The 18,599-nt window shown below is 38.9% G+C and overlaps 1 protein-coding gene across 2 annotated transcripts in view; it reads right to left on the bottom strand.

Moving 5' to 3' along the window:
* Nucleotides 1–18,599, bottom strand: part of SDCCAG8 (SHH signaling and ciliogenesis regulator SDCCAG8) — a gene marked incomplete at its 5' end in the record, with an annotated part of 88,722 nt that overhangs the window by 37,467 nt on the left and 32,656 nt on the right. For both annotated transcript variants that reach the window (XM_083732344.1, XM_083732343.1), the window contains one exon: nucleotides 1,851–1,978. In XM_083732344.1, the coding sequence (XP_083588470.1) occupies nucleotides 1,851–1,978 (128 nt within the window). The remainder of the gene's footprint in view (nucleotides 1–1,850; nucleotides 1,979–18,599) is intronic.

Below are 18,599 nucleotides of genomic sequence, written 5' to 3'. Positions count from 1 at the left end.
CAGAAATCCATAGGGGACATCACATCAGAAAATGTAGGCACAGGAAGTCGTCTATTGTGCATACTTGAAAGCCCAGAAGAACTAGGCTCCTCAGGAATAAGGAACCTCTCTGGAAAGAGGAAATCTTGGCAGGCTGGGCTTCCCAGCTGCACCTAGGTCTGGGTGACCAGGGTGCATAAGCGCCCAGTTGAAGCCTATTTGTTGCTGGAACAACACAGGTGCTTAGTTTTGTGCAGCCCAGCGATTTGCTCCTGTTTCCTATGCCAACGAACCCTGAGTTGCTGGCCTCTGCTGATACCTTGCTCTTGGAATGCTGCCTAGCTTTAGAATACTCCATTGTGTTTGACCTTGTCTTCACCTTATGACCTTGCTTACTGGACCACACCCACTTTTGGACGGCCTCCCCATGCTTGACATCAGTTCTGAATTTCTGGAATGCCCCGATAACTGACTGCTACCTCTAATCTGGCCAGTTCTCTGTCCCACCAGGGATCTAGTTTCCCCCTCTCCCCTGGCTAAGGGATCAAGTGAGGGCCTGATCAAGGCATAAGTACACCCAGGTCATGAGCAACTCCCCCAAAGTCACTGTCTACTTTGGGGGACTTTATATACTTTTCAGTGGGAACTGGAGCTATTTGTTATTTTTCCTCTCTTTCAATAAATGATAAATAGTTGGTTAAGCCAGATACAGAGATTATGGGAGGGTTGGGATATGATCTAAAAAGGCAAATACAGAAATATGACTCCCCGTCTTACTAAACTGATTAGCAACATTTATAGTCTGTACACACATTTAAATGCATTACTGGGGGCTCACTGAATTGCCGACAGCAACACATCCACCAACTGTAGTTTCAGAATTCAGGTTTTTAAAATATGCAATTTATGCATATTTTCTGTGAGCAATGCTACTTACAGCTTAAATATGCAAATTTGCTGCCATTCTACAGCTCATGATATAGTTTTGATGTGGACCTGAAAAGCAATTTGTCCACCCCCGATATAAAAGGACCACACATAATATTTTGACTGTCAACAATTCTGTAAATCCGCTTTACTTTCATACTATAAAAGGTAAAGAATTACAGGTCAGCTGTGCCAAAATATTGAAGCACATCAGGTTCCAGTCATGCTGCCAGCTGTTACCAATGTCCTATATTTATCAATTTAAACTGCATTCTTCAGGTTCTCTCTCACTGCTGCAAAGGATTAAATCTAGATTTGAGGAGGACAGAAAATACAAATTCTAAAAATGTGTGAGCCTGCAAAGATTAAATAAAGGAACATATTAATTTGGAGCCAGTGAATTACATCCAGCTGCGACAGTGAATTAAGTACCGATTAATGGCTAAAGCTTTTCTCCAGTTTGGATTCTGAAGCAAACTCATTAAGCTTTTAGAGTAGCTATAATGTGTGTACTGTGGGAACTGTTCAATGCTATTCAAGAGACTTTAACTGTAAGCTCAGAGCATTTCCTGCAGAGCTTCTGATGCTATTTTCTTTATATAACATGTGTGCCTGAAAATCCAGCCAAAAACAAGTCCTTTGTTTTTCTACTTTGTTGTGGTCCCTCTCAGCTTTACGTTTCTTGAACACAGGTAAATAAACTCATAATCCAGATGGTGCAACAGATGTGAGAGCAGCACTCTGAAATCAACAGACAGTGGGCAATACTTTCCATTTTCTCTTTTAAACGCTAACTAATATGTAATTCGGAATCTCCGGTGTAGTTAGCATCTGCTCCCTTCGGCCAGCCAAAGGTTACAGGTGTTCCTGATGTCATTTCACAGTAAGGCGTGGGCCGGGCTTGTGAGTGAATGCCCAGGCTCTAATCTTTCCCTACCACCTACCAGTTTTATCATGCTGGGCCTCCATTTGCTGCATCTTCTGTGTCAGCTCCTGCTCTCTCTGCTGGGCCTGAAGGGCTCGGGTCTTTGCCTCATTGCTAAAGCTGTGCTGAATGTTCTCTTTTTCTAACCTATTAAAAAAGAAGAACAACAACAACAAGAAGAAGAAGACGAAGAAGAAGAAGAAGTGGGGGGCACGCAGAAATGTCAAACGTATTTATAAACAAAAATAAGTGATAAGTCTATATGTCAAAGAATGATTTACATTCATTTGTATGTTGTGTGCTGTTTAATACCCCAAGCAATAAATAATAAAATGACAAATTAATAAAACATCAAGGCCAAGCATTTTAAAAGGCAACAAAACAAAGGCAATAATATATTACATTTTGATCATACCATTGCATGTGCAGCAATTAAGACATTATCCTAAAGAAATGAAGAGGCAGGAAAGGGGTGGACTGGGTGGCATCAGGGGGTCAAATGCAAAGATCAAATCAATGGCAACTCAGAGGGTAAGGAGCAAATGTTCAAAATACTGGTAGACTGGTAGTGGCCCCCTAATAATGCTGCATGCTTCACATCTTTGCATATATATGGAGGCAGATTGCTATTTGCTAGCCCCAATTTCCTACTGAGAATGTTCTGATCAAGTTTCATATGGCGAAGTCACAAATTAGAGCAGCTCTGCTTTCCAAAGATGACTTTTTGTTCATGAATTCTGACTCCCACCCCCCAAAAAAATCAACTTTGGTAAGAAACACACACCTTTTCATCAGTTTGACATTTTCAGAAATGTATCAAGGTACAGGTATAATAAAAAAAAAAAAAACAAAAATTAATCGCCAATAATAGATTTTGCAAAGACTGCAAGGTCATAAGCAGTCTTATGTTAAGAGTCTGGGTGGCTCTGGATAGGGTTGCCAGATTTCAAAAAGTGAAAATCCAGAAGCAAAAGTTGCCCGGGCACTGTTATTGACGGTCAAATGCCAGCTAAATACACAATAAAAACAAAAAACAATACCCCCTCCCACAAACACATTTAAAAGGACATAGAATGTTAATGAGTCAAAGGCCTGGTTGAAGAGAAACATTATCACCTGGCACCTAAAGATACATAATGAAGGTGACAGGCAAGCCTCCCTATAGAAAGCATTCTCATGCTGCCACCCTCCAGACCTCTACGTTAAACAGCACAGAGGATAAAATTGAACCCTGAGGAACCCCATATTGAAGGCTCCACAGGGACGAACAGCACTTCCCCAAGCATCAGCCTCTGGAAACAACCATCCAAGTAGGACCAGAACCATCGCAAAGTGGTGCCACCCACCCCTAACTTGGACAGCTGCTCCAGAAAGATACCATGGTTGATGGTATTGAAAGCTGCTGGCTGAGAGGTCAAGGAGAATTTACAGGGACGCCTTTCCCCTGCCTACCAGCAGAGGTCATTGTACGGGATAATGAAAACAGTTTCTGTGCCAAAACTGCCTAAACCCCAAACCGAATGGATCTAGAAAATCAGTTTCCTTCAAAATTGCTTGGATCTGATCCACGGCTCTCCTCTCCCTTCTGCCCATTTGGAATTTCAAAGAAAAGAGGGAAATTGTAAGGCATTCAGAATTAGGTTACGCCTTTCTTTTTCTAAAAAGCAGCAGCTGCTACACATCAACCAGCTACGGAAGAGGAGGAGAGGTGGGTGGGTTGGTGCAAGCCCAGGAGAAAGCTGAGGTTGATTCCGCCATGTTAAACTGCAGTTGATTGCTACCATTACATTTGCTACTTAATCAGGTGTAAGCCCCTGATTCTTGCAAGGGTGAGATGCAGAGTGCACACACACCCATAAACAGGCAGAATGGAGTTGCAATGCATCAGATTAGCTCTGGAGCAGCACTCCACAGACTCTGGCAAAAAAATTCTCTCCCATTACTATAAGGCAAAGACAACTAAGACATAGCTGTCAACTTACAGATTTGAAAATAAGGGACCAGCAGCCTCGAAAATAAGGGACCAGCTGCCAAAATAAGGGATTTTCAGAGCACAGGTATGTTCAACTTCTGAGCCCCTCTGAGCCAAAGGCAGAAAGCCCAGCCAGCAGCCAAATGAAGCCTCAAGCGGTGGTTCCCACAGCGCAGCAACCCGGCAAAGGGGATGCAGCAAGGAAAACCACCGTCACCTCTCCGCTGGGAAGTGCTGAGCAAAGGCGAGTCCCCAGGCAACGCGGCCGATTTGATTGGCACAAGGCATGCAAGCTTCACTTCCCAGTCGTTCTTAGACTCCTTATTGGGTGAGCAACGCAGCCAAGCAACACAGTTAGAGCCTCCCTCCTCCCTGGCTGGCAGGGAGGGAGGGAGAGGAGCTGCTACCTTTGAAACCTGGGAAATTTAAGGGACACCGTCAATAAGGGACAGCAGCGGGACACGGCGCTGGGATAAGGGACTTTCCCGCCAAATAAGGGATGGTTGACAGCTATGAACTAAGAGCGGTACTATTGCTTTGAAACAGTGCAGTGCTGCTGCTCCAAAGGCATATGGAGTGGGGCAGCTCCTCCTCTCTTTTGGGAAACACAGGGCAGGCAAAGAATAAGCCAATTCTACATCTCTAATCTTGCATCTTTCTGTGTTTTGTCCACTGATAGGGAAAGCTGCTCCATTCTTTGAGATTGTAGTATCTATCACAGGTAAGTTATCTATTAAAGATGGTATCCATTACAGGTAAAATAGATTATAAAGGTAGGTAGATCAGGGAGTCAAGTACATGCTCTTTCATTAAGAGTGTATTGTGTCTATCTGACCCAGGCATAGGCAAACTCCAGCCCTCCAGATGTTTGGGACTACAATTCCCATCATCCCTAGCTAAGAGGACCAGTGGTAAGGGATGATTGGAACTGTAGTCCCAAACATCTGGAGGACCGGAATTTACCTATGTGTGATCTGACCTAATTCCCATGTCCAATGCAGGTGATCTTCCTCACGGAGGCTGCCTATCTGAAGGTTACAGAAGCTGTTTGAAAACTTAAAGAAATATTTCAGCAAAGTAAATGTTAATGGAGGAGGAAATGATCAATATTGCATTTGTAACTACAAAATCAGTTACATTCCTGATCTGCAAGCATAGTTTATCCATGCCTGCATGTAAATAAGGAAAGATTCACAGAAGCCCTGATGGCTAAAGAAAATGAACGAAACTATAAGGAGACTCTGGCAATCTAGGCCTTATTTCTGATTAGATGACAGTGGGAAGAGAAAGCTGCCTCACCACATCTTTTGATGAGGAACAAAAACTGGAAGTGGGATCTTCTATTTGTCAGTTTGTGTCATACCACACCCTAAATGTAACATACTTTTTAGCCTGAAATCCTTCCTCACATTAGTTGTCCCTGAGGAGGAGAACACTTTGAACTCTTATGGAACTTAAGATCCTACTATAAGTTGCCTTTTGAGGTTTCTAGGGAAGCACATTCATTCCTTATTGTCTGCCAATCATGTAACACTTATATTCATGTGCCCCAGAAAAGGCCTTATTTCTAGGTTGCAGTGGCTTTAGCATAAAACTGACTATCCATGAGAAGAGTGGTTTGGATGGCATAATGAATATTCTGTTGTTATTGTAGACCTCTCCTGCCAGAGGCAAGGGAAAGGGAAGCAGAGAGAACTACTGCTTCAAAGAGACTAAACTGGTGCAGACCTGCCTTTCTCCATTTAGGGAGACTGAAAAAGTTGTGTGTGATCTCAGGCCTGGTATCAGACTTCTGCCACACTGGGAGATTGGTGGTTATTTGAGAACTCTGGGGTTGGAGCCAGTACTGATCCTACTAAGAGCAGACCTAAGTTAACCATGCCCGATTAATTTCAGTGGTTCTACCCTGAGTAAGACTAACATTGGATACAACCCCCTGTTGAGAGCAGCAAGAACAGAAGGGAACATCTATAAAAAGAGAGGACAGTCTGTAGTATAATGCAATATTTGTATGATCATCAATGTGCACGAGTTTTTCCTTTGAGAGGATTTCTTGATGTGAAAGTAAGGACTGCAGTTGGAGAGGGATGTATATACATTGTAGAACAAATTCTTAGTTGATAAGTGCTAGCTTAAATTCTATTGGTTGAGTCTGTTAGCTCTCTTGTGAGATATCACTCTATTTATTTTATATCAGATTTTTAACACACATAGATACCCATGGCTGTCAACGTTTCCCTTTTTTAAAGGGAAATTCCCTTATTCCAAACAGGATTCCTCACAAGAAAAGGGAAAAGTTGACAGCTATGTAGATACTGTGTTGAAAAAGAAAGAACACTGCCTATATATAGTTGCTCTCCTCCTTTAAGTTAATATTCGTGGTAAGCAGGAAAGAATCTAACACAAGTACATTAGGGGAAAATGCCAGTTTATAGAATTATACATCCTTATTACATGATGCAACACACACAAGTACTAAATACTTGGGAGACAGTTCCAGAGTTTAAAATGCTGTGTAACATCTATATCAAGGTGACTTCCTGGCCCAGTGCTACATGAGAAGATACCCCAGAACCTACAAGAAAACATGCTTAGAAGCCTACGGATGTTCTCTCATCTAGTGCTGAGGAATCTCAGACAGCTGGAAAGGAAATCTATTTGCCTGACCAACATTAATGCTGGGATTTGCTACGAATGTGCCCTCTTGCCTCTGCAGCTTTAATCCCAGCTTTTACCTCCCATATCACGATGAAATGAGAGGAAATTCCCTCATTTTTCAGGATACCTGCTGGATTAAAAGCGGTCTCCTGAATGCTGCAAAGCACCACATGAGATACTGCTTCTGATACAGCAAACAAACTACAAGAAAGCTGGATACTGTAAGTGCTGTGTTTCCCAGATTCAACGTGGCACCTCACTGAAAGTGAGCTCAGTGTTTCACTAAGCAGCATACTACATGAAAACTATTTACTACTTCATTGTAAATAAGCATTTTACAAAAAATAATAATGAGGGAATACTTCAGAAGCCTCTGTAGTATGTCAATAAAGCATTTGCAGGTGGGGGTGCTGGGAGGAGAGCCCAGGCAAAGGGTACCAGTATTAGACTCCACTCCACTCCCTAATAGCCACGGTCTCTTACACAGGAAGCTAGGGCAGGAACTGGAAATGGGTGGTAGGCCACCAGCATTTCCATGCATAAATGTCTCAAAATGCCCAGGAATCATGTAGTCCCCACCTTTTTGTAATATGAAAATATTTGATGATTTACTCTGTGTGCTAGATTCAAACGTTAGAACTGCATTTCTACCAGCAAGACAAAAAAAACCCCTCACCTCTCTGTCTGGAACACTGGGCTATTTTTTAACTCAATAATTATGTAAACAGTTTGTTGAATCTGAAGATGACTCATCTTGGTTTCCTTAGCTGAAATGCATTGTTAAAAAATTCAGTAATACAGGAGTTACTTTTTAGATTGATGCATTTGAGATCAGTGAGGCTTTTTTAACAGTAAGCAGAAAAGCTCATCGCAGAAGTGTTTTACCAAATTTCAAGATGCTGCAGAATTTTTCATAATATACTAAGGCACGGCTTGCCAGCGTGGCACACATGGGCACATAGGTGGCTGCAAAAGCATTTACAGGCACCTATATGGTTCCCTCTCCCTGAAGAAATTAGGCTTGACAGAAGTATTGTATTATAACCACTATAATAGGTTGTAGTGTGTGCTTGGTTGAAGTGTAGTCCACAACAGCCCCTCTGGTTTGCAAATGTGCCCATAGGCCCAAAACGGCACAATCCAACCTCCATCCTATAGAACTCCACTGAGCCATTTTCTGTCTCTCCTCATTCCTCAACCCTTGTTCTGGTGCATGTGCACTGCATCATGCTCTTGGAGTCCCATATGTACAACCAGTGGCTCCATTCCTTCCCAGAGATGCAGATATGGACCACAGATGGACACCCTGTGGGTATAACCTTTGAGAGGCACAGGTAAGATCTACATATGGAATACGCGATGGGCCAACGTATTTTATTTCATAAAGTACATATACTGCTTGATTGTAAAACAACAATCACCACCTCAAAGCAGTTTACAAAAAGAGTGAAACAATAAAATTATCGGCAAAAAGTTAAAAACAGGTATATTTATTGTTGTTGTTGTTATTAATTGCCTGCGAGCTCTCCAATTGGAGAACAGCCTTTACCAAAGGTGTCATGTGCTTTGAAGATATTCGAACTCAGGGCGCAAGGGAGAAATGTGCTAAGAAGAAGGAGCACTTGGCAAATCTACACCGTGATCAACTCCCGCCCTGAAACCAATGTCACCACTGTGGAAGGACGTGTGGAGCCAGAATTGGCCTCCACAGTCATTTACGGACTCATTGTTAAAACCGTGTTTATGGAAAACAATCTTACTCAGCTATGAGTTATCGCCAAAGATGATGATGATGATGATGATGATGATGATGATAATGATGATGATGATATTTATAGCACTTCCTTCTCTCTGGGTTTTCCCAGCCACTCTGATTTATATCAGTTATAAGCTAAACACATATTAAAACATATGTATTTTTCCCCTACATTTGGGTATCTGGGTAGCTAAACAAAAATGTTTTTAGCAGGCATGTGCTTGCATGATGACAATAGGCAGGGAGTTCCAAAGGGTAGGACTGATATCTTACAAATGCGGAATGAGTATTATGTGGCACCTGTAACAGTGCCACTCCGGCAATAATCCAAGCACTTCCACATGCATGCCTCCAGCAGAAGGCCATGGGAGAGAAAAAGACTCCATGGAGAGTCTTATCAACCTCTGCTTTTCCCAACTTGACTGATACATTCTGGTAAAACCAGTGTCCTGCCCAGAACTAGAGCACTGTGTTCAATAGCTGCTTTACGAAGGCTGTTTTTAGATGGGTGAACTCGTAGCACAAGTGAAATTGTAACTGATATTTTATAACCCTATTTTAAAATCACTTTTCCAGCCTTTTCTTCTTCTTTATGGAACAGGGATTTAGCGTTATACTGCCATAATGCTATGGTATTATGGTGCTTTGATGCTATAATTCATTAAAAAATTATAACCAGTAAGGCATTTTAGGGCAATTAAAAGATTTTAAAAACAAAAATTGGGTCATAAAATTAGCACTCACCACAAATGTTATAACAGGGAAGGGCCATAGCACATCTGCTTTGAATGCAGATGGTTCTAGGTTCAATCCCTGGCATCCTCAGGTAGGGCTGGGAAAGAACCCTGCCCAAACCATAGAGAGTCGTAGACAGTAAGTGTAGACGGTACTGGGCTAGATGGACCAATGATCTGACTTAATGTAAGGCAGCTTCCTATGAATGTGCGCTGAGCGATGATAGGGCAAGAAACTAAAGCATTTTTTATTTTTTTTAGTGGAACAGTGGTCACCTGTGGGGATTGTATTACTCTTCTGGGGGGGGGGGGGGAAGGACTTTCTACAGTCTGAGAAAAGATGGAAGAATCACAGGGAAAATACAGCAATGAACAGATGATGGCGCCATGTGGATCATGTGGATGTCTTATAAAAAGTGAGTGAATGAAGGATGGCAATTCTGCGCTAAACTTACAACGGAGTTTATGCTATTGGAACATACAAATGTGTCAAAGATCATTAGTCATAAAGGATGTCAAAAGGAAGAGAAATGAGTAGCACCAATTTAAAAAACAATGTTCTTCATTTATATAATTTTGTGGGAGAAAACATGCATTGGCCAGCGGTAACCATTGCTGGTAACCAAGTACAGATGAATACATATGTAATCATGGTAGTTTAGAGCAGCAGTATATTATGAACCTTTAAAAGAAGCTAATGTTCCTATGGATGATTCTTTTAAAATAATAATTATTGTTTATAAAATTTTGAAAAAAATACATTTATTCTAGGAATTATATGTATACTGAAAATGTTTTGTTACTAAGTATTTAATTCTTTATTTTTAAAAATTAAGCATTTATACTAATCTATGGCAGAAAAATTAAAGTCCTAAGGAAGACACACATAGGTTAGTTATGACTTTTTACAAATAGTTATTGAAATAGAAGTGGATACATAACCCAGCTCAACTGAACACCAGTTCATAATCCAGCACATAGTTGCAACACTGAACAAATTAGCCAGATATAGGAGTTTTGGACTTTGTCTTAAGAGTTAAACAGCAGGTCTTCAGAAGTCCATCCTAATGGGAGAATACTAAAAAAGGTGTAAGCTGACCTCAAATGTCATAAGAAAATTAGAGGTTCTATCATATCTCACACATTAACGCACCTTTCTACAAGGCTTGAGCAACAATTAACAGATGCAAAAATGCACAATGTTACAAATATTTCACAGAAGATATGATTTCCTGAGGTAGGGTGGTTTTTTCTCTTTTTTCTCTCAAAATGTAGCATTTTCTCACAAAAGGGATAAAAAAATCTGGAGATTACACTGTAGATAATACTCAAGTCTTATCTTGCTATCATCTTGATTTGGCTTGCCTGAACTACAACATTTTCCTAATCATAACTTTTGTGTGTTAACATTACAAAAAATTGACAGACAAAGCAATATCCTTGTCAATTTAAAAAGTGTTTTAAACACTTTATGTTATTGAGAGCAATGGATGAATGGATTTTAATAGCAACTTTCCAACTAAACTCACAATTACTGTCATTACGCTAAGTGCTTGATATCCCACTGTGCAGTTTTGCTGTCTGCTTTTTACCTTCTTCCATGCACACTTTTAGCCGCTGATTGTGCAGCCTTTCAGTGTTTTCTGCCTTTTCCTTTAAATAAACTGGCTCTGGCTCCTTCCATCTGGTTCCCCTTCCGTCAGCAACCCTGCACCTGTTCACACCTCCTCTCCTGTTGGATTCCACTGAACATTTCCTCCTCTGCCAGGGCTATTCTGGCACTCGCAACCTTTCTGTCATTCAATCCATCTGTCAGAAGTGAACTTTGTTTACCGCAAGCTTCTGCTTTCTTCTTCAAGATGCAAAGCCCCTCAAGGTCATTGTCAAAAGAACTGTCGGCATAGATTTAATCCCTAGCAAAAGACAAAGCTGGACAGTTATCCATTTGTGAAAATTACTTTTTCAGTGTGGAGAAGACAATAGAGAAGTAAAATAAGAGGATATTTAATGGCCATTTTAAAATCCTGCAAAATAATAATAATAGTAATAATAATAATAATTTCTCCCTTTCTGTAAAACCTTGCACAGTGCACTTTACCTATTTAGCAACAATGCAATAGACAAAAGGGAAAACCATGACAAAAAGAGTGCAGAAAAGCAGAAATAAAATACAGCTTGTTTAAGTTAAGGCAAAAATGAGATGGAAATTTATGAACAAAATTACATAATTAAGGATTCCAAAAGAACAGAGGAATGACCTCATTCACACAGAAATTCTTAGTGTATAATATTTTGTGTTACAGTATTACATTAGAACTAAATAACAGCTACAGCTAGGTTAGTAACTAACCTGGTCACGTTTTAAAAAACAGCAGTGATAATTTTTCTTTTAAAAAATGTCACTCATTTGGTCCGTGTGAGTATCCAGATTGCTATTCAAGTACTTTCCGCAAGTTAACAGAAAGAGCCGTGCAGCTACTTTGAGACATTTCATATTGTTCCCAGGATCTATTATGCAGAGCTATTCAGGCATGCATCTGCTTTTCATAAATTGGTTCCGATAGCCACATACGATTGAATTATTAACCAGCCTCTTAAATGGTTTTACTTATCTGGAAAAATAAACACCTTACAAACTGTTGTCTTGAGCGATGTCCAAATTACAAGGTAGCTTTCTTTAACATGGAGAAAAATGTGTCAGAAAGTTAGCAGAAACACCATTCCACTTTGTTAACTGTTTAAAAAATGCTATCCAACACTATCAACAAAATATCTAGTCTCAGCCTTTCCCTGAACAGCAACAATATAATATAATCTTTTAATATGCCATAAATGGATCCTCAAAAAGCTTTAAACATTATTTACACAAATATTTTTAAAAATTGCCATTCAATTCGGGATCTGATTTTTAATGTATCGTGCATACTTCTTGTCTTTACAATAATATGCCCCTTGGGTTTTCAATTACTCTAGTAGAAGACCAAGGGAATAAGAAGGTTCAAACTCTTCCAGAAAGGTCTGCTGTATAGCGTCCTATCCTCTTACCTATGCACCTAATTGCTTTTAGAGCTTCTTACAAGTTACGCTCTGCTGGCAACATGGAATAGCCATAGTCAGGACAAGAAGCCATATACCAGCTGCACTGCTGCAAAATGCTCACAGACTGCAGGAACGAGGCAGACAGGACTCAGAGTAGTGGGACAGTTGATGTGGCAGTCATGCTGCCATGGATAAAATGCATCTACTGAGCAGGGAAGAAGTTTGCTACCTGTCATAATCAAATAGACCAGGGACGGAAGAGAGTTACCAGATGGGAAAGATATAAGTAACTGCTCATTTGAGGTTTTTCTTCTCCTCATCTTTATTTCTATGCCATGTTAGGGCTGGATCCAGGGTAAAGTAATACAGCGTTTTCTTTTACAAATTCCTTTTGCATATAGGACTATAAAGGTTTATTTATTTATGTAGAAAACATGATAATAACAATGTCAGTGATTCAGCTTTCAAATAAATAACATTCATTTAAAGGCTTGAAGAATCAATCTCTTTCAGGCTAGTAGTTTACAGTTCCCCAGGAAAGAAATTAATGACCCATGCATAGAAAGAATGTAAATGTGTCTTTTAATTATAGTGGCACCAGTTGCTCTTATGCAGCACAATAGATATATAGTATTTTAAATTTGCACCACAAGGTTGCATTTACATTTTCACCATATTTTGTAAACATATCTGCCACATAAAATACATGATGGAAGCCCCAATGACTAAATAATATATTTTTATAATGTCAAAACTTTGAAATCTAATAGACATGCTCTTAAAAGCATTTTATAATTTTAAAATGTTGAGTAACTTTCTCCCATATGAACAAATTGGGGGGGGGGGAATAATAATAGGATGTCACTCACAAATATTTACTGTAATAAATACAGATAACAGGCATCTTTCAACAACCGATGGGCATGTGCATTAGTTTTCCCTTACCAGACTAGTATCAGTATAAATTTTGCAAATGAACTGCTCTATATCATCAGATGCATTTATAAATCCTCATTTTAGGGGGGAAATGAATCAGGCTATAAAATCTCCTATCTCCCTTCAAGTAATAAAAAAACTAAAGATATAGCAACATGGTCACAATATGGCTAGCTGTTAGAATTTAAAGCATATTTCTTTCCCCAACTAATACTTCATTAATGGCTTTGGAAACACTGTGATTTCAAATATTATATTTTTTTAAAGAACAATAATTATAAAACAGAAGATAACAAGGTAGCAGCTAACTGACAGTTTATAAAGTACAACGTAGTAATGATTACTACAGGCACTGCCAGAAAACAAGAGAGCCGATTTATTCCAAATCATTTGATATCTGTCATCATAAAGCAACGTATGGGCTAAATGATGGCAGGTAAATATCTCCTTCCATAATAATGCAGAGCAGCTAATTTATTTACATCTCTATAACTAAATTAACACGTTACACTATTTTAGGCAGTCAAGGGAATGGGTAAGTTTCCCAACCAGATTTGCGCAGTTTGAAAACAATAGAGGATTATTAATTGTTCCAACCCCTTTTTATAAAATTACCTGAAGCAAGACCTTCTTTTCAGTTGTGGAAATATTTGTGGTTTGTACAGCTGCAGGACAAAGAACCAAGATATTTTCACAGAATAGCTCTGGGAAACAGAATGCTTGCAAGATTCAGTTAAGGAGAACAAATGGCAACTTTCAAATCTACCGGAGTCATTTACTAATAGGCTGCTATATCAAATAAGTCTAATTTTTCCCGACAGCCCCAAATTAGATATATTGCAGAAACTGATGCACAAATAGCATATGGCTCTGTTATACCACCTATTTCAAATCCCTGTAATGTTTCTTCCCCTCCCCCCTCAAAATGAATAATTGAGCCAAGCCATAAACCTTCTGCAAAGAGAAAAATACAGAAGTTGAAAAACAGAAGTAGGAGCCGCAATTTTCTTTGTTCAACAAAGAGATATATAATGCACATCTAATGATTTTTGTTCAAAGTGTTTTTATCATTTATCCTGGGTCACTTAGTTATGGTAAGGATCCTTTGTATCGGGTCAATTTATTCAGTAGCATTTAAATTAATTTTAATACACGATTCTCTCCCCCCCCCTTTCTGGCCTCACTATTTCAACATTTCTTTTCCACAAGTCAACCAGCAGCCCTGACTACTACTGAATGGTGGCTGGGCAACATAAAGATGTATGTCATGATTAAAAGTTAACATCCTGAGACAAAGTGATTATTATGCACAGAAGGCAAAATCTGGTGCCCCCTTATTAAAGGGCACTGAGAAAAATATTACAAACTGTATTGATTTCAGTATAGCCCCTAATCCTAACGCATCCCACACGTATCGATAACACCAGGATGAAATCTGAATTAGCACAAATTGCTTTCACTTTATTTCAAATGAACACACTTTGAAATGAAAATGAGCAAAACGTACTGATCATGGGATATAAGCCTTGCAATATGCTTCTAACTCCAAAGGAATGTAAGTATGCGCGCGCGCGCACACACACACACACACACACACACACACATATATATAGGGAACATTGGGAATGCATAAAGCCAGTGATGAATTGACGTTACGAATTCACACACACACACACACACTTTTTCATGAATTTGTAACGTCAATTCATCACTGGCTTTATGCATTCCCTATGTTGCAAAAATTTCAGATAAACTGCCCAGTTAACAAAAGTTTTTCTGTGCCTTCTGCAGTAAAAAGGCATTGCAAGGTCTTCTATCAGACCAATGGGCACACCACTGTAAACATCATGGAACTCTGCAGCTATCCTGCAGTTTCCCTCTCTGTGGTCAGTCTTCCCAGCTGCCCTATCTGTTACTGTCTGATTAGTTCTGCTAAGGAGCCCCTCCCCTGCCAGCTTTCAGTGCCATCTGTTCTACACAAGATGGCTGCTGCCCAGCAACCTAACACTGCCCTCCTACCTGGCACCCGGCTACCATCCTTACCCCAAAGTGCTAACACAGGTTCTCACTGCTGGCAGAGTCAGGATTTCATTACTACTACTTTGACAAGTGCAGGGTTGTTTGTAATTTCTCTTTTATCCTGATTTTGATTGTACAACCACCTCCCACTGATTCAGTTTGCTTCAGTTTTGTTGCTCACAGATTTTACTCTCCACATTAATCTCCCTCTGGCATGTTACTGCATCTGTTCCCTTTTTTATTATTAATTTTCAAATTCCCACCATTTTTTGACAAAAAGGAGGTAATCTACACTCTGCTTCTGCCCATTTCATTTTCTTTAATTTGGAAGATAAGTATGAAAGCATGCCAAAGAAGTTAATTCTCCGTTAACAGTTTATTTCCTGGCATCCCAATGCCTTTGTATATGAAAAACAGATAGGAATAAATGTTGACTGAACTACAAGCAATCCTAAATTTAATGAAAAATAAACATATAAAACAGACACTAAGGAGTTTATTAAGCATGTTATCTTATTTCAGGATTTTATACTTCTTTTCAATTATAAGTTTCCAGGTAATCTTTTTGAAATTACATATTTTAAAAAATTAAGAATCATTCTTGTGCCAAGTATATTTTCCCATTGATATGTGCTATTATGGATTCTAGTTTTAATGGTGAGTATTCATTTGATATTTTGTCAGTAATGCAATCTAGACTGTTACAATTTTTCACATCAATTATATAAATATGAGTGAACATCTCATATGCCAGTATATTTTTTTAGAACCCCATAAAATTCTGCTTCTCTGTAGGAGACAATATTTAGAAGTACAGCAGTAGTTATTAAGTACCTGGAATATTTATGAGTGGCAGTGAGAAATTTCTTTTGAAAACCAGTAGTGTGTACATATTTGGAACACACATACATTCAATCTTCTAGCAAAGTATGCTGCCAACATTATAACCAAAAAAGCATAACCTAAGAAACTTAGTTATGTTGCAAGAACCTGGGCAACAGAATGACAGGTTTAATTTATGTGCCTTATTTATTATACATGGACTTCAATTAATGCCAATGAAGCTGTTGAAAGTGTGCTAGAGGCTACTAGAAGCACTGATAAACAGTAGGTATTTGAAGCTAAAATGGATGTGGTGTTGCTAATCGCTTTTGTATGTCCTTCAAAACCATTGTCTTGAAAAAATGTAATTTTCAAATGATTTTTCTGCTTTTCAGTCATGGAATAATGTTGAGCTCTTCTGCTGAAATGTAAACACTATGAACTATTACCGGCAAAATAATATGGAATAATTTGACACTTCAACTGTTCAAACTGGGCACAATCCTCATGGAGCTTCTTAGGCACAAGCTCTGCAGAAATGAATCTGAGTTGTATAAAACCATCAATATATGCTTGTAAAACTCTCATTAGGAGTTCACAATACCTTGTACCCACCATTTCAGGAAATGTCAAAAGCTGCAAAATGGTCTGAAAATCAATAGATAGGTTTTCAAACCCATTAAGACTAACAGTATGCATTTGAACCTCTGCCCTAGGCACAAACTAGGAAGACATATGAGTAGACCATAAACTGACTACAGGAAACATTAGACATTATGTTCTGAAGTTCCTTGTGTACATGGAAAAAGAAGAAAAAGTTGTTCTAATTAATATACATTGTTATTTTTGAAAATTAATTGCCTTTCTAGGCAGGCTTCCCCGGTCAAAGCATTCCATTAATTGTGGCACTACAACTGAGAAAGCCTTAACCAAATACTATAGGATTTCACTTTCCAAAAAATAAGAGAGCAAAGACATTGGACATTTATGATTCTGTAAATAATAACCAACACCTTGGAATCGGTCCCAGTGCGGTTAAAAAAGAATTCTTTTAACTGCTTCCTGCAACCTATCCTGCTAGGACTTGGAGAAAACAGGAATAAACTACTTCCAAACCATTTACAAGAGCAGCTCTAAACTGATGGTGTTATGGTAATCTATGTAAGAAGCAACCAGAGTATGGATGACTGCAAGCAAGACCAAAGCATTGAGCTAGGCACTTCACCTACACTTCAGTGTTAGTTGAAGAGGGGGGGAAAGCTGTCTGGAGTATCAGAGCAAGTAATAATCCAAAGGATCTGTAGAACAGTGGTGAATTTTACTCACTCTTAATAAAAATAAATAGCCAACGAACACTATTTGGCATCAGTTCAGCCAATCACCCATCTTACTTTTCCAATTCATTAGAACAGTTGGATGGTATTGATGGATTTCTCTCAACCAATTATATTTAGAACTGTTTACACAACAGAAATATTAACTGGATTGAGGAATAAAAGATGCAAGCATGAATCAAATGATCAAGAATTTTTAAAGATACAGGTCTACAGAATGCCTTCTGAGCCCAAATCAAGGCAGCAGTAAAGTAACCTATGCAGCCCTTAATGTTGCGCTCTGTCAAGCAAACTCTGTCCACCTCCACTCCATGTCTCACTGCCTCCTTCAGGCTTGCTCAAGAGCACACTTTCAAGTTTACCATCTGCACAACTAATGAAGACTGCAAGGGCATGTACAAAGCCAGTTTTGGGGGGGGGGGGTGATCTATTTTATTTATTTAATAAAGTTATGATTCATTTCATATTGGGGGGGAATTCAAAGCGATGTTCAACAAGAGTTCTATGAAAACAAAAGTAAGAACATATAGAAACAATATAAAATTATATTCTGCCATTTCATAAAACTGACAGTCAGCATGGCTGTAATCACCCCTCTGGGAAGGTCTGTCTGAATAAAAACATCTTTAGTAGGCACTGAAACCGTAATATGGAATTCCCAACCACAGAAGACTCATCACACTCTGGGTCAGCATATTATAGGCATTTATGTTTCCACCATGGATTAGCCTAATATTTTTGTAACAATTGAAGGACACTTGCATGCCTGACAGCAGTGTAACTGGATGACACTCCCATGTATGTTTTTACTGCATCATTTCAGACAAGTGACTGTCATTCCAATGTGACAGAATAAATAAGAGTGACCCATGACTGAAATATAGGAATCACACACAGTAGTCTACTTTGGGAACAGAGCAAACTAAAACTCTATGTAAAAACAAAGTGCATTGAAGTTTTAAGTATTTATTATTTTGTTAACCATCTCAACCATCTCTAAAACAGAATAAAATTATAATCCGTATTTACTGCCACTGAAACACGAGCCTAATTTTTGCCATCAAAACTAGCACAAACATAAATGAAATATAAATAGATAAAAAACATGCTTCCGCAAATTTAGTGGAAAAAAAGCAGAACGAAGACCAAATACGAACAATTTTTTTTTTTACAGGTAACTAAACTATTTTTTGGGTAGAGGGAAGCACTATTTTTGAGAAGTTATTTTTGGAGAATAAAAGGTTGACGGGTGACAGTTTTAAACCTGAATTTCATATGGGAGAAGATGCCCCTGCAATATATGGGGGGGGGGGGGTTTGTTACAGAATTTAGTGCGGCAGATTTTTCAGATTTTTTTGTAAAAAATTGTCATAATTAGGAATAACAATACATATTTGCACTTAGTTACAGCACTCATTCCTCTTTCTATTGGAAATTTATATCATGCTTGTATTTACAAAAGGCTAGAAATCATAATCATACAGTATCTCAATTCCTA

Source organism: Podarcis gaigeae (assembly GCF_964106915.1).
Source record: "Podarcis gaigeae genome assembly, chromosome: 3".
NCBI classification, from domain to species: Eukaryota; Metazoa; Chordata; class Lepidosauria; order Squamata; family Lacertidae; genus Podarcis; species Podarcis gaigeae.
The sequence above is the reverse complement of the archived record's forward strand: the minus strand, read 5'-3'. Positions and strand labels throughout refer to the sequence as shown.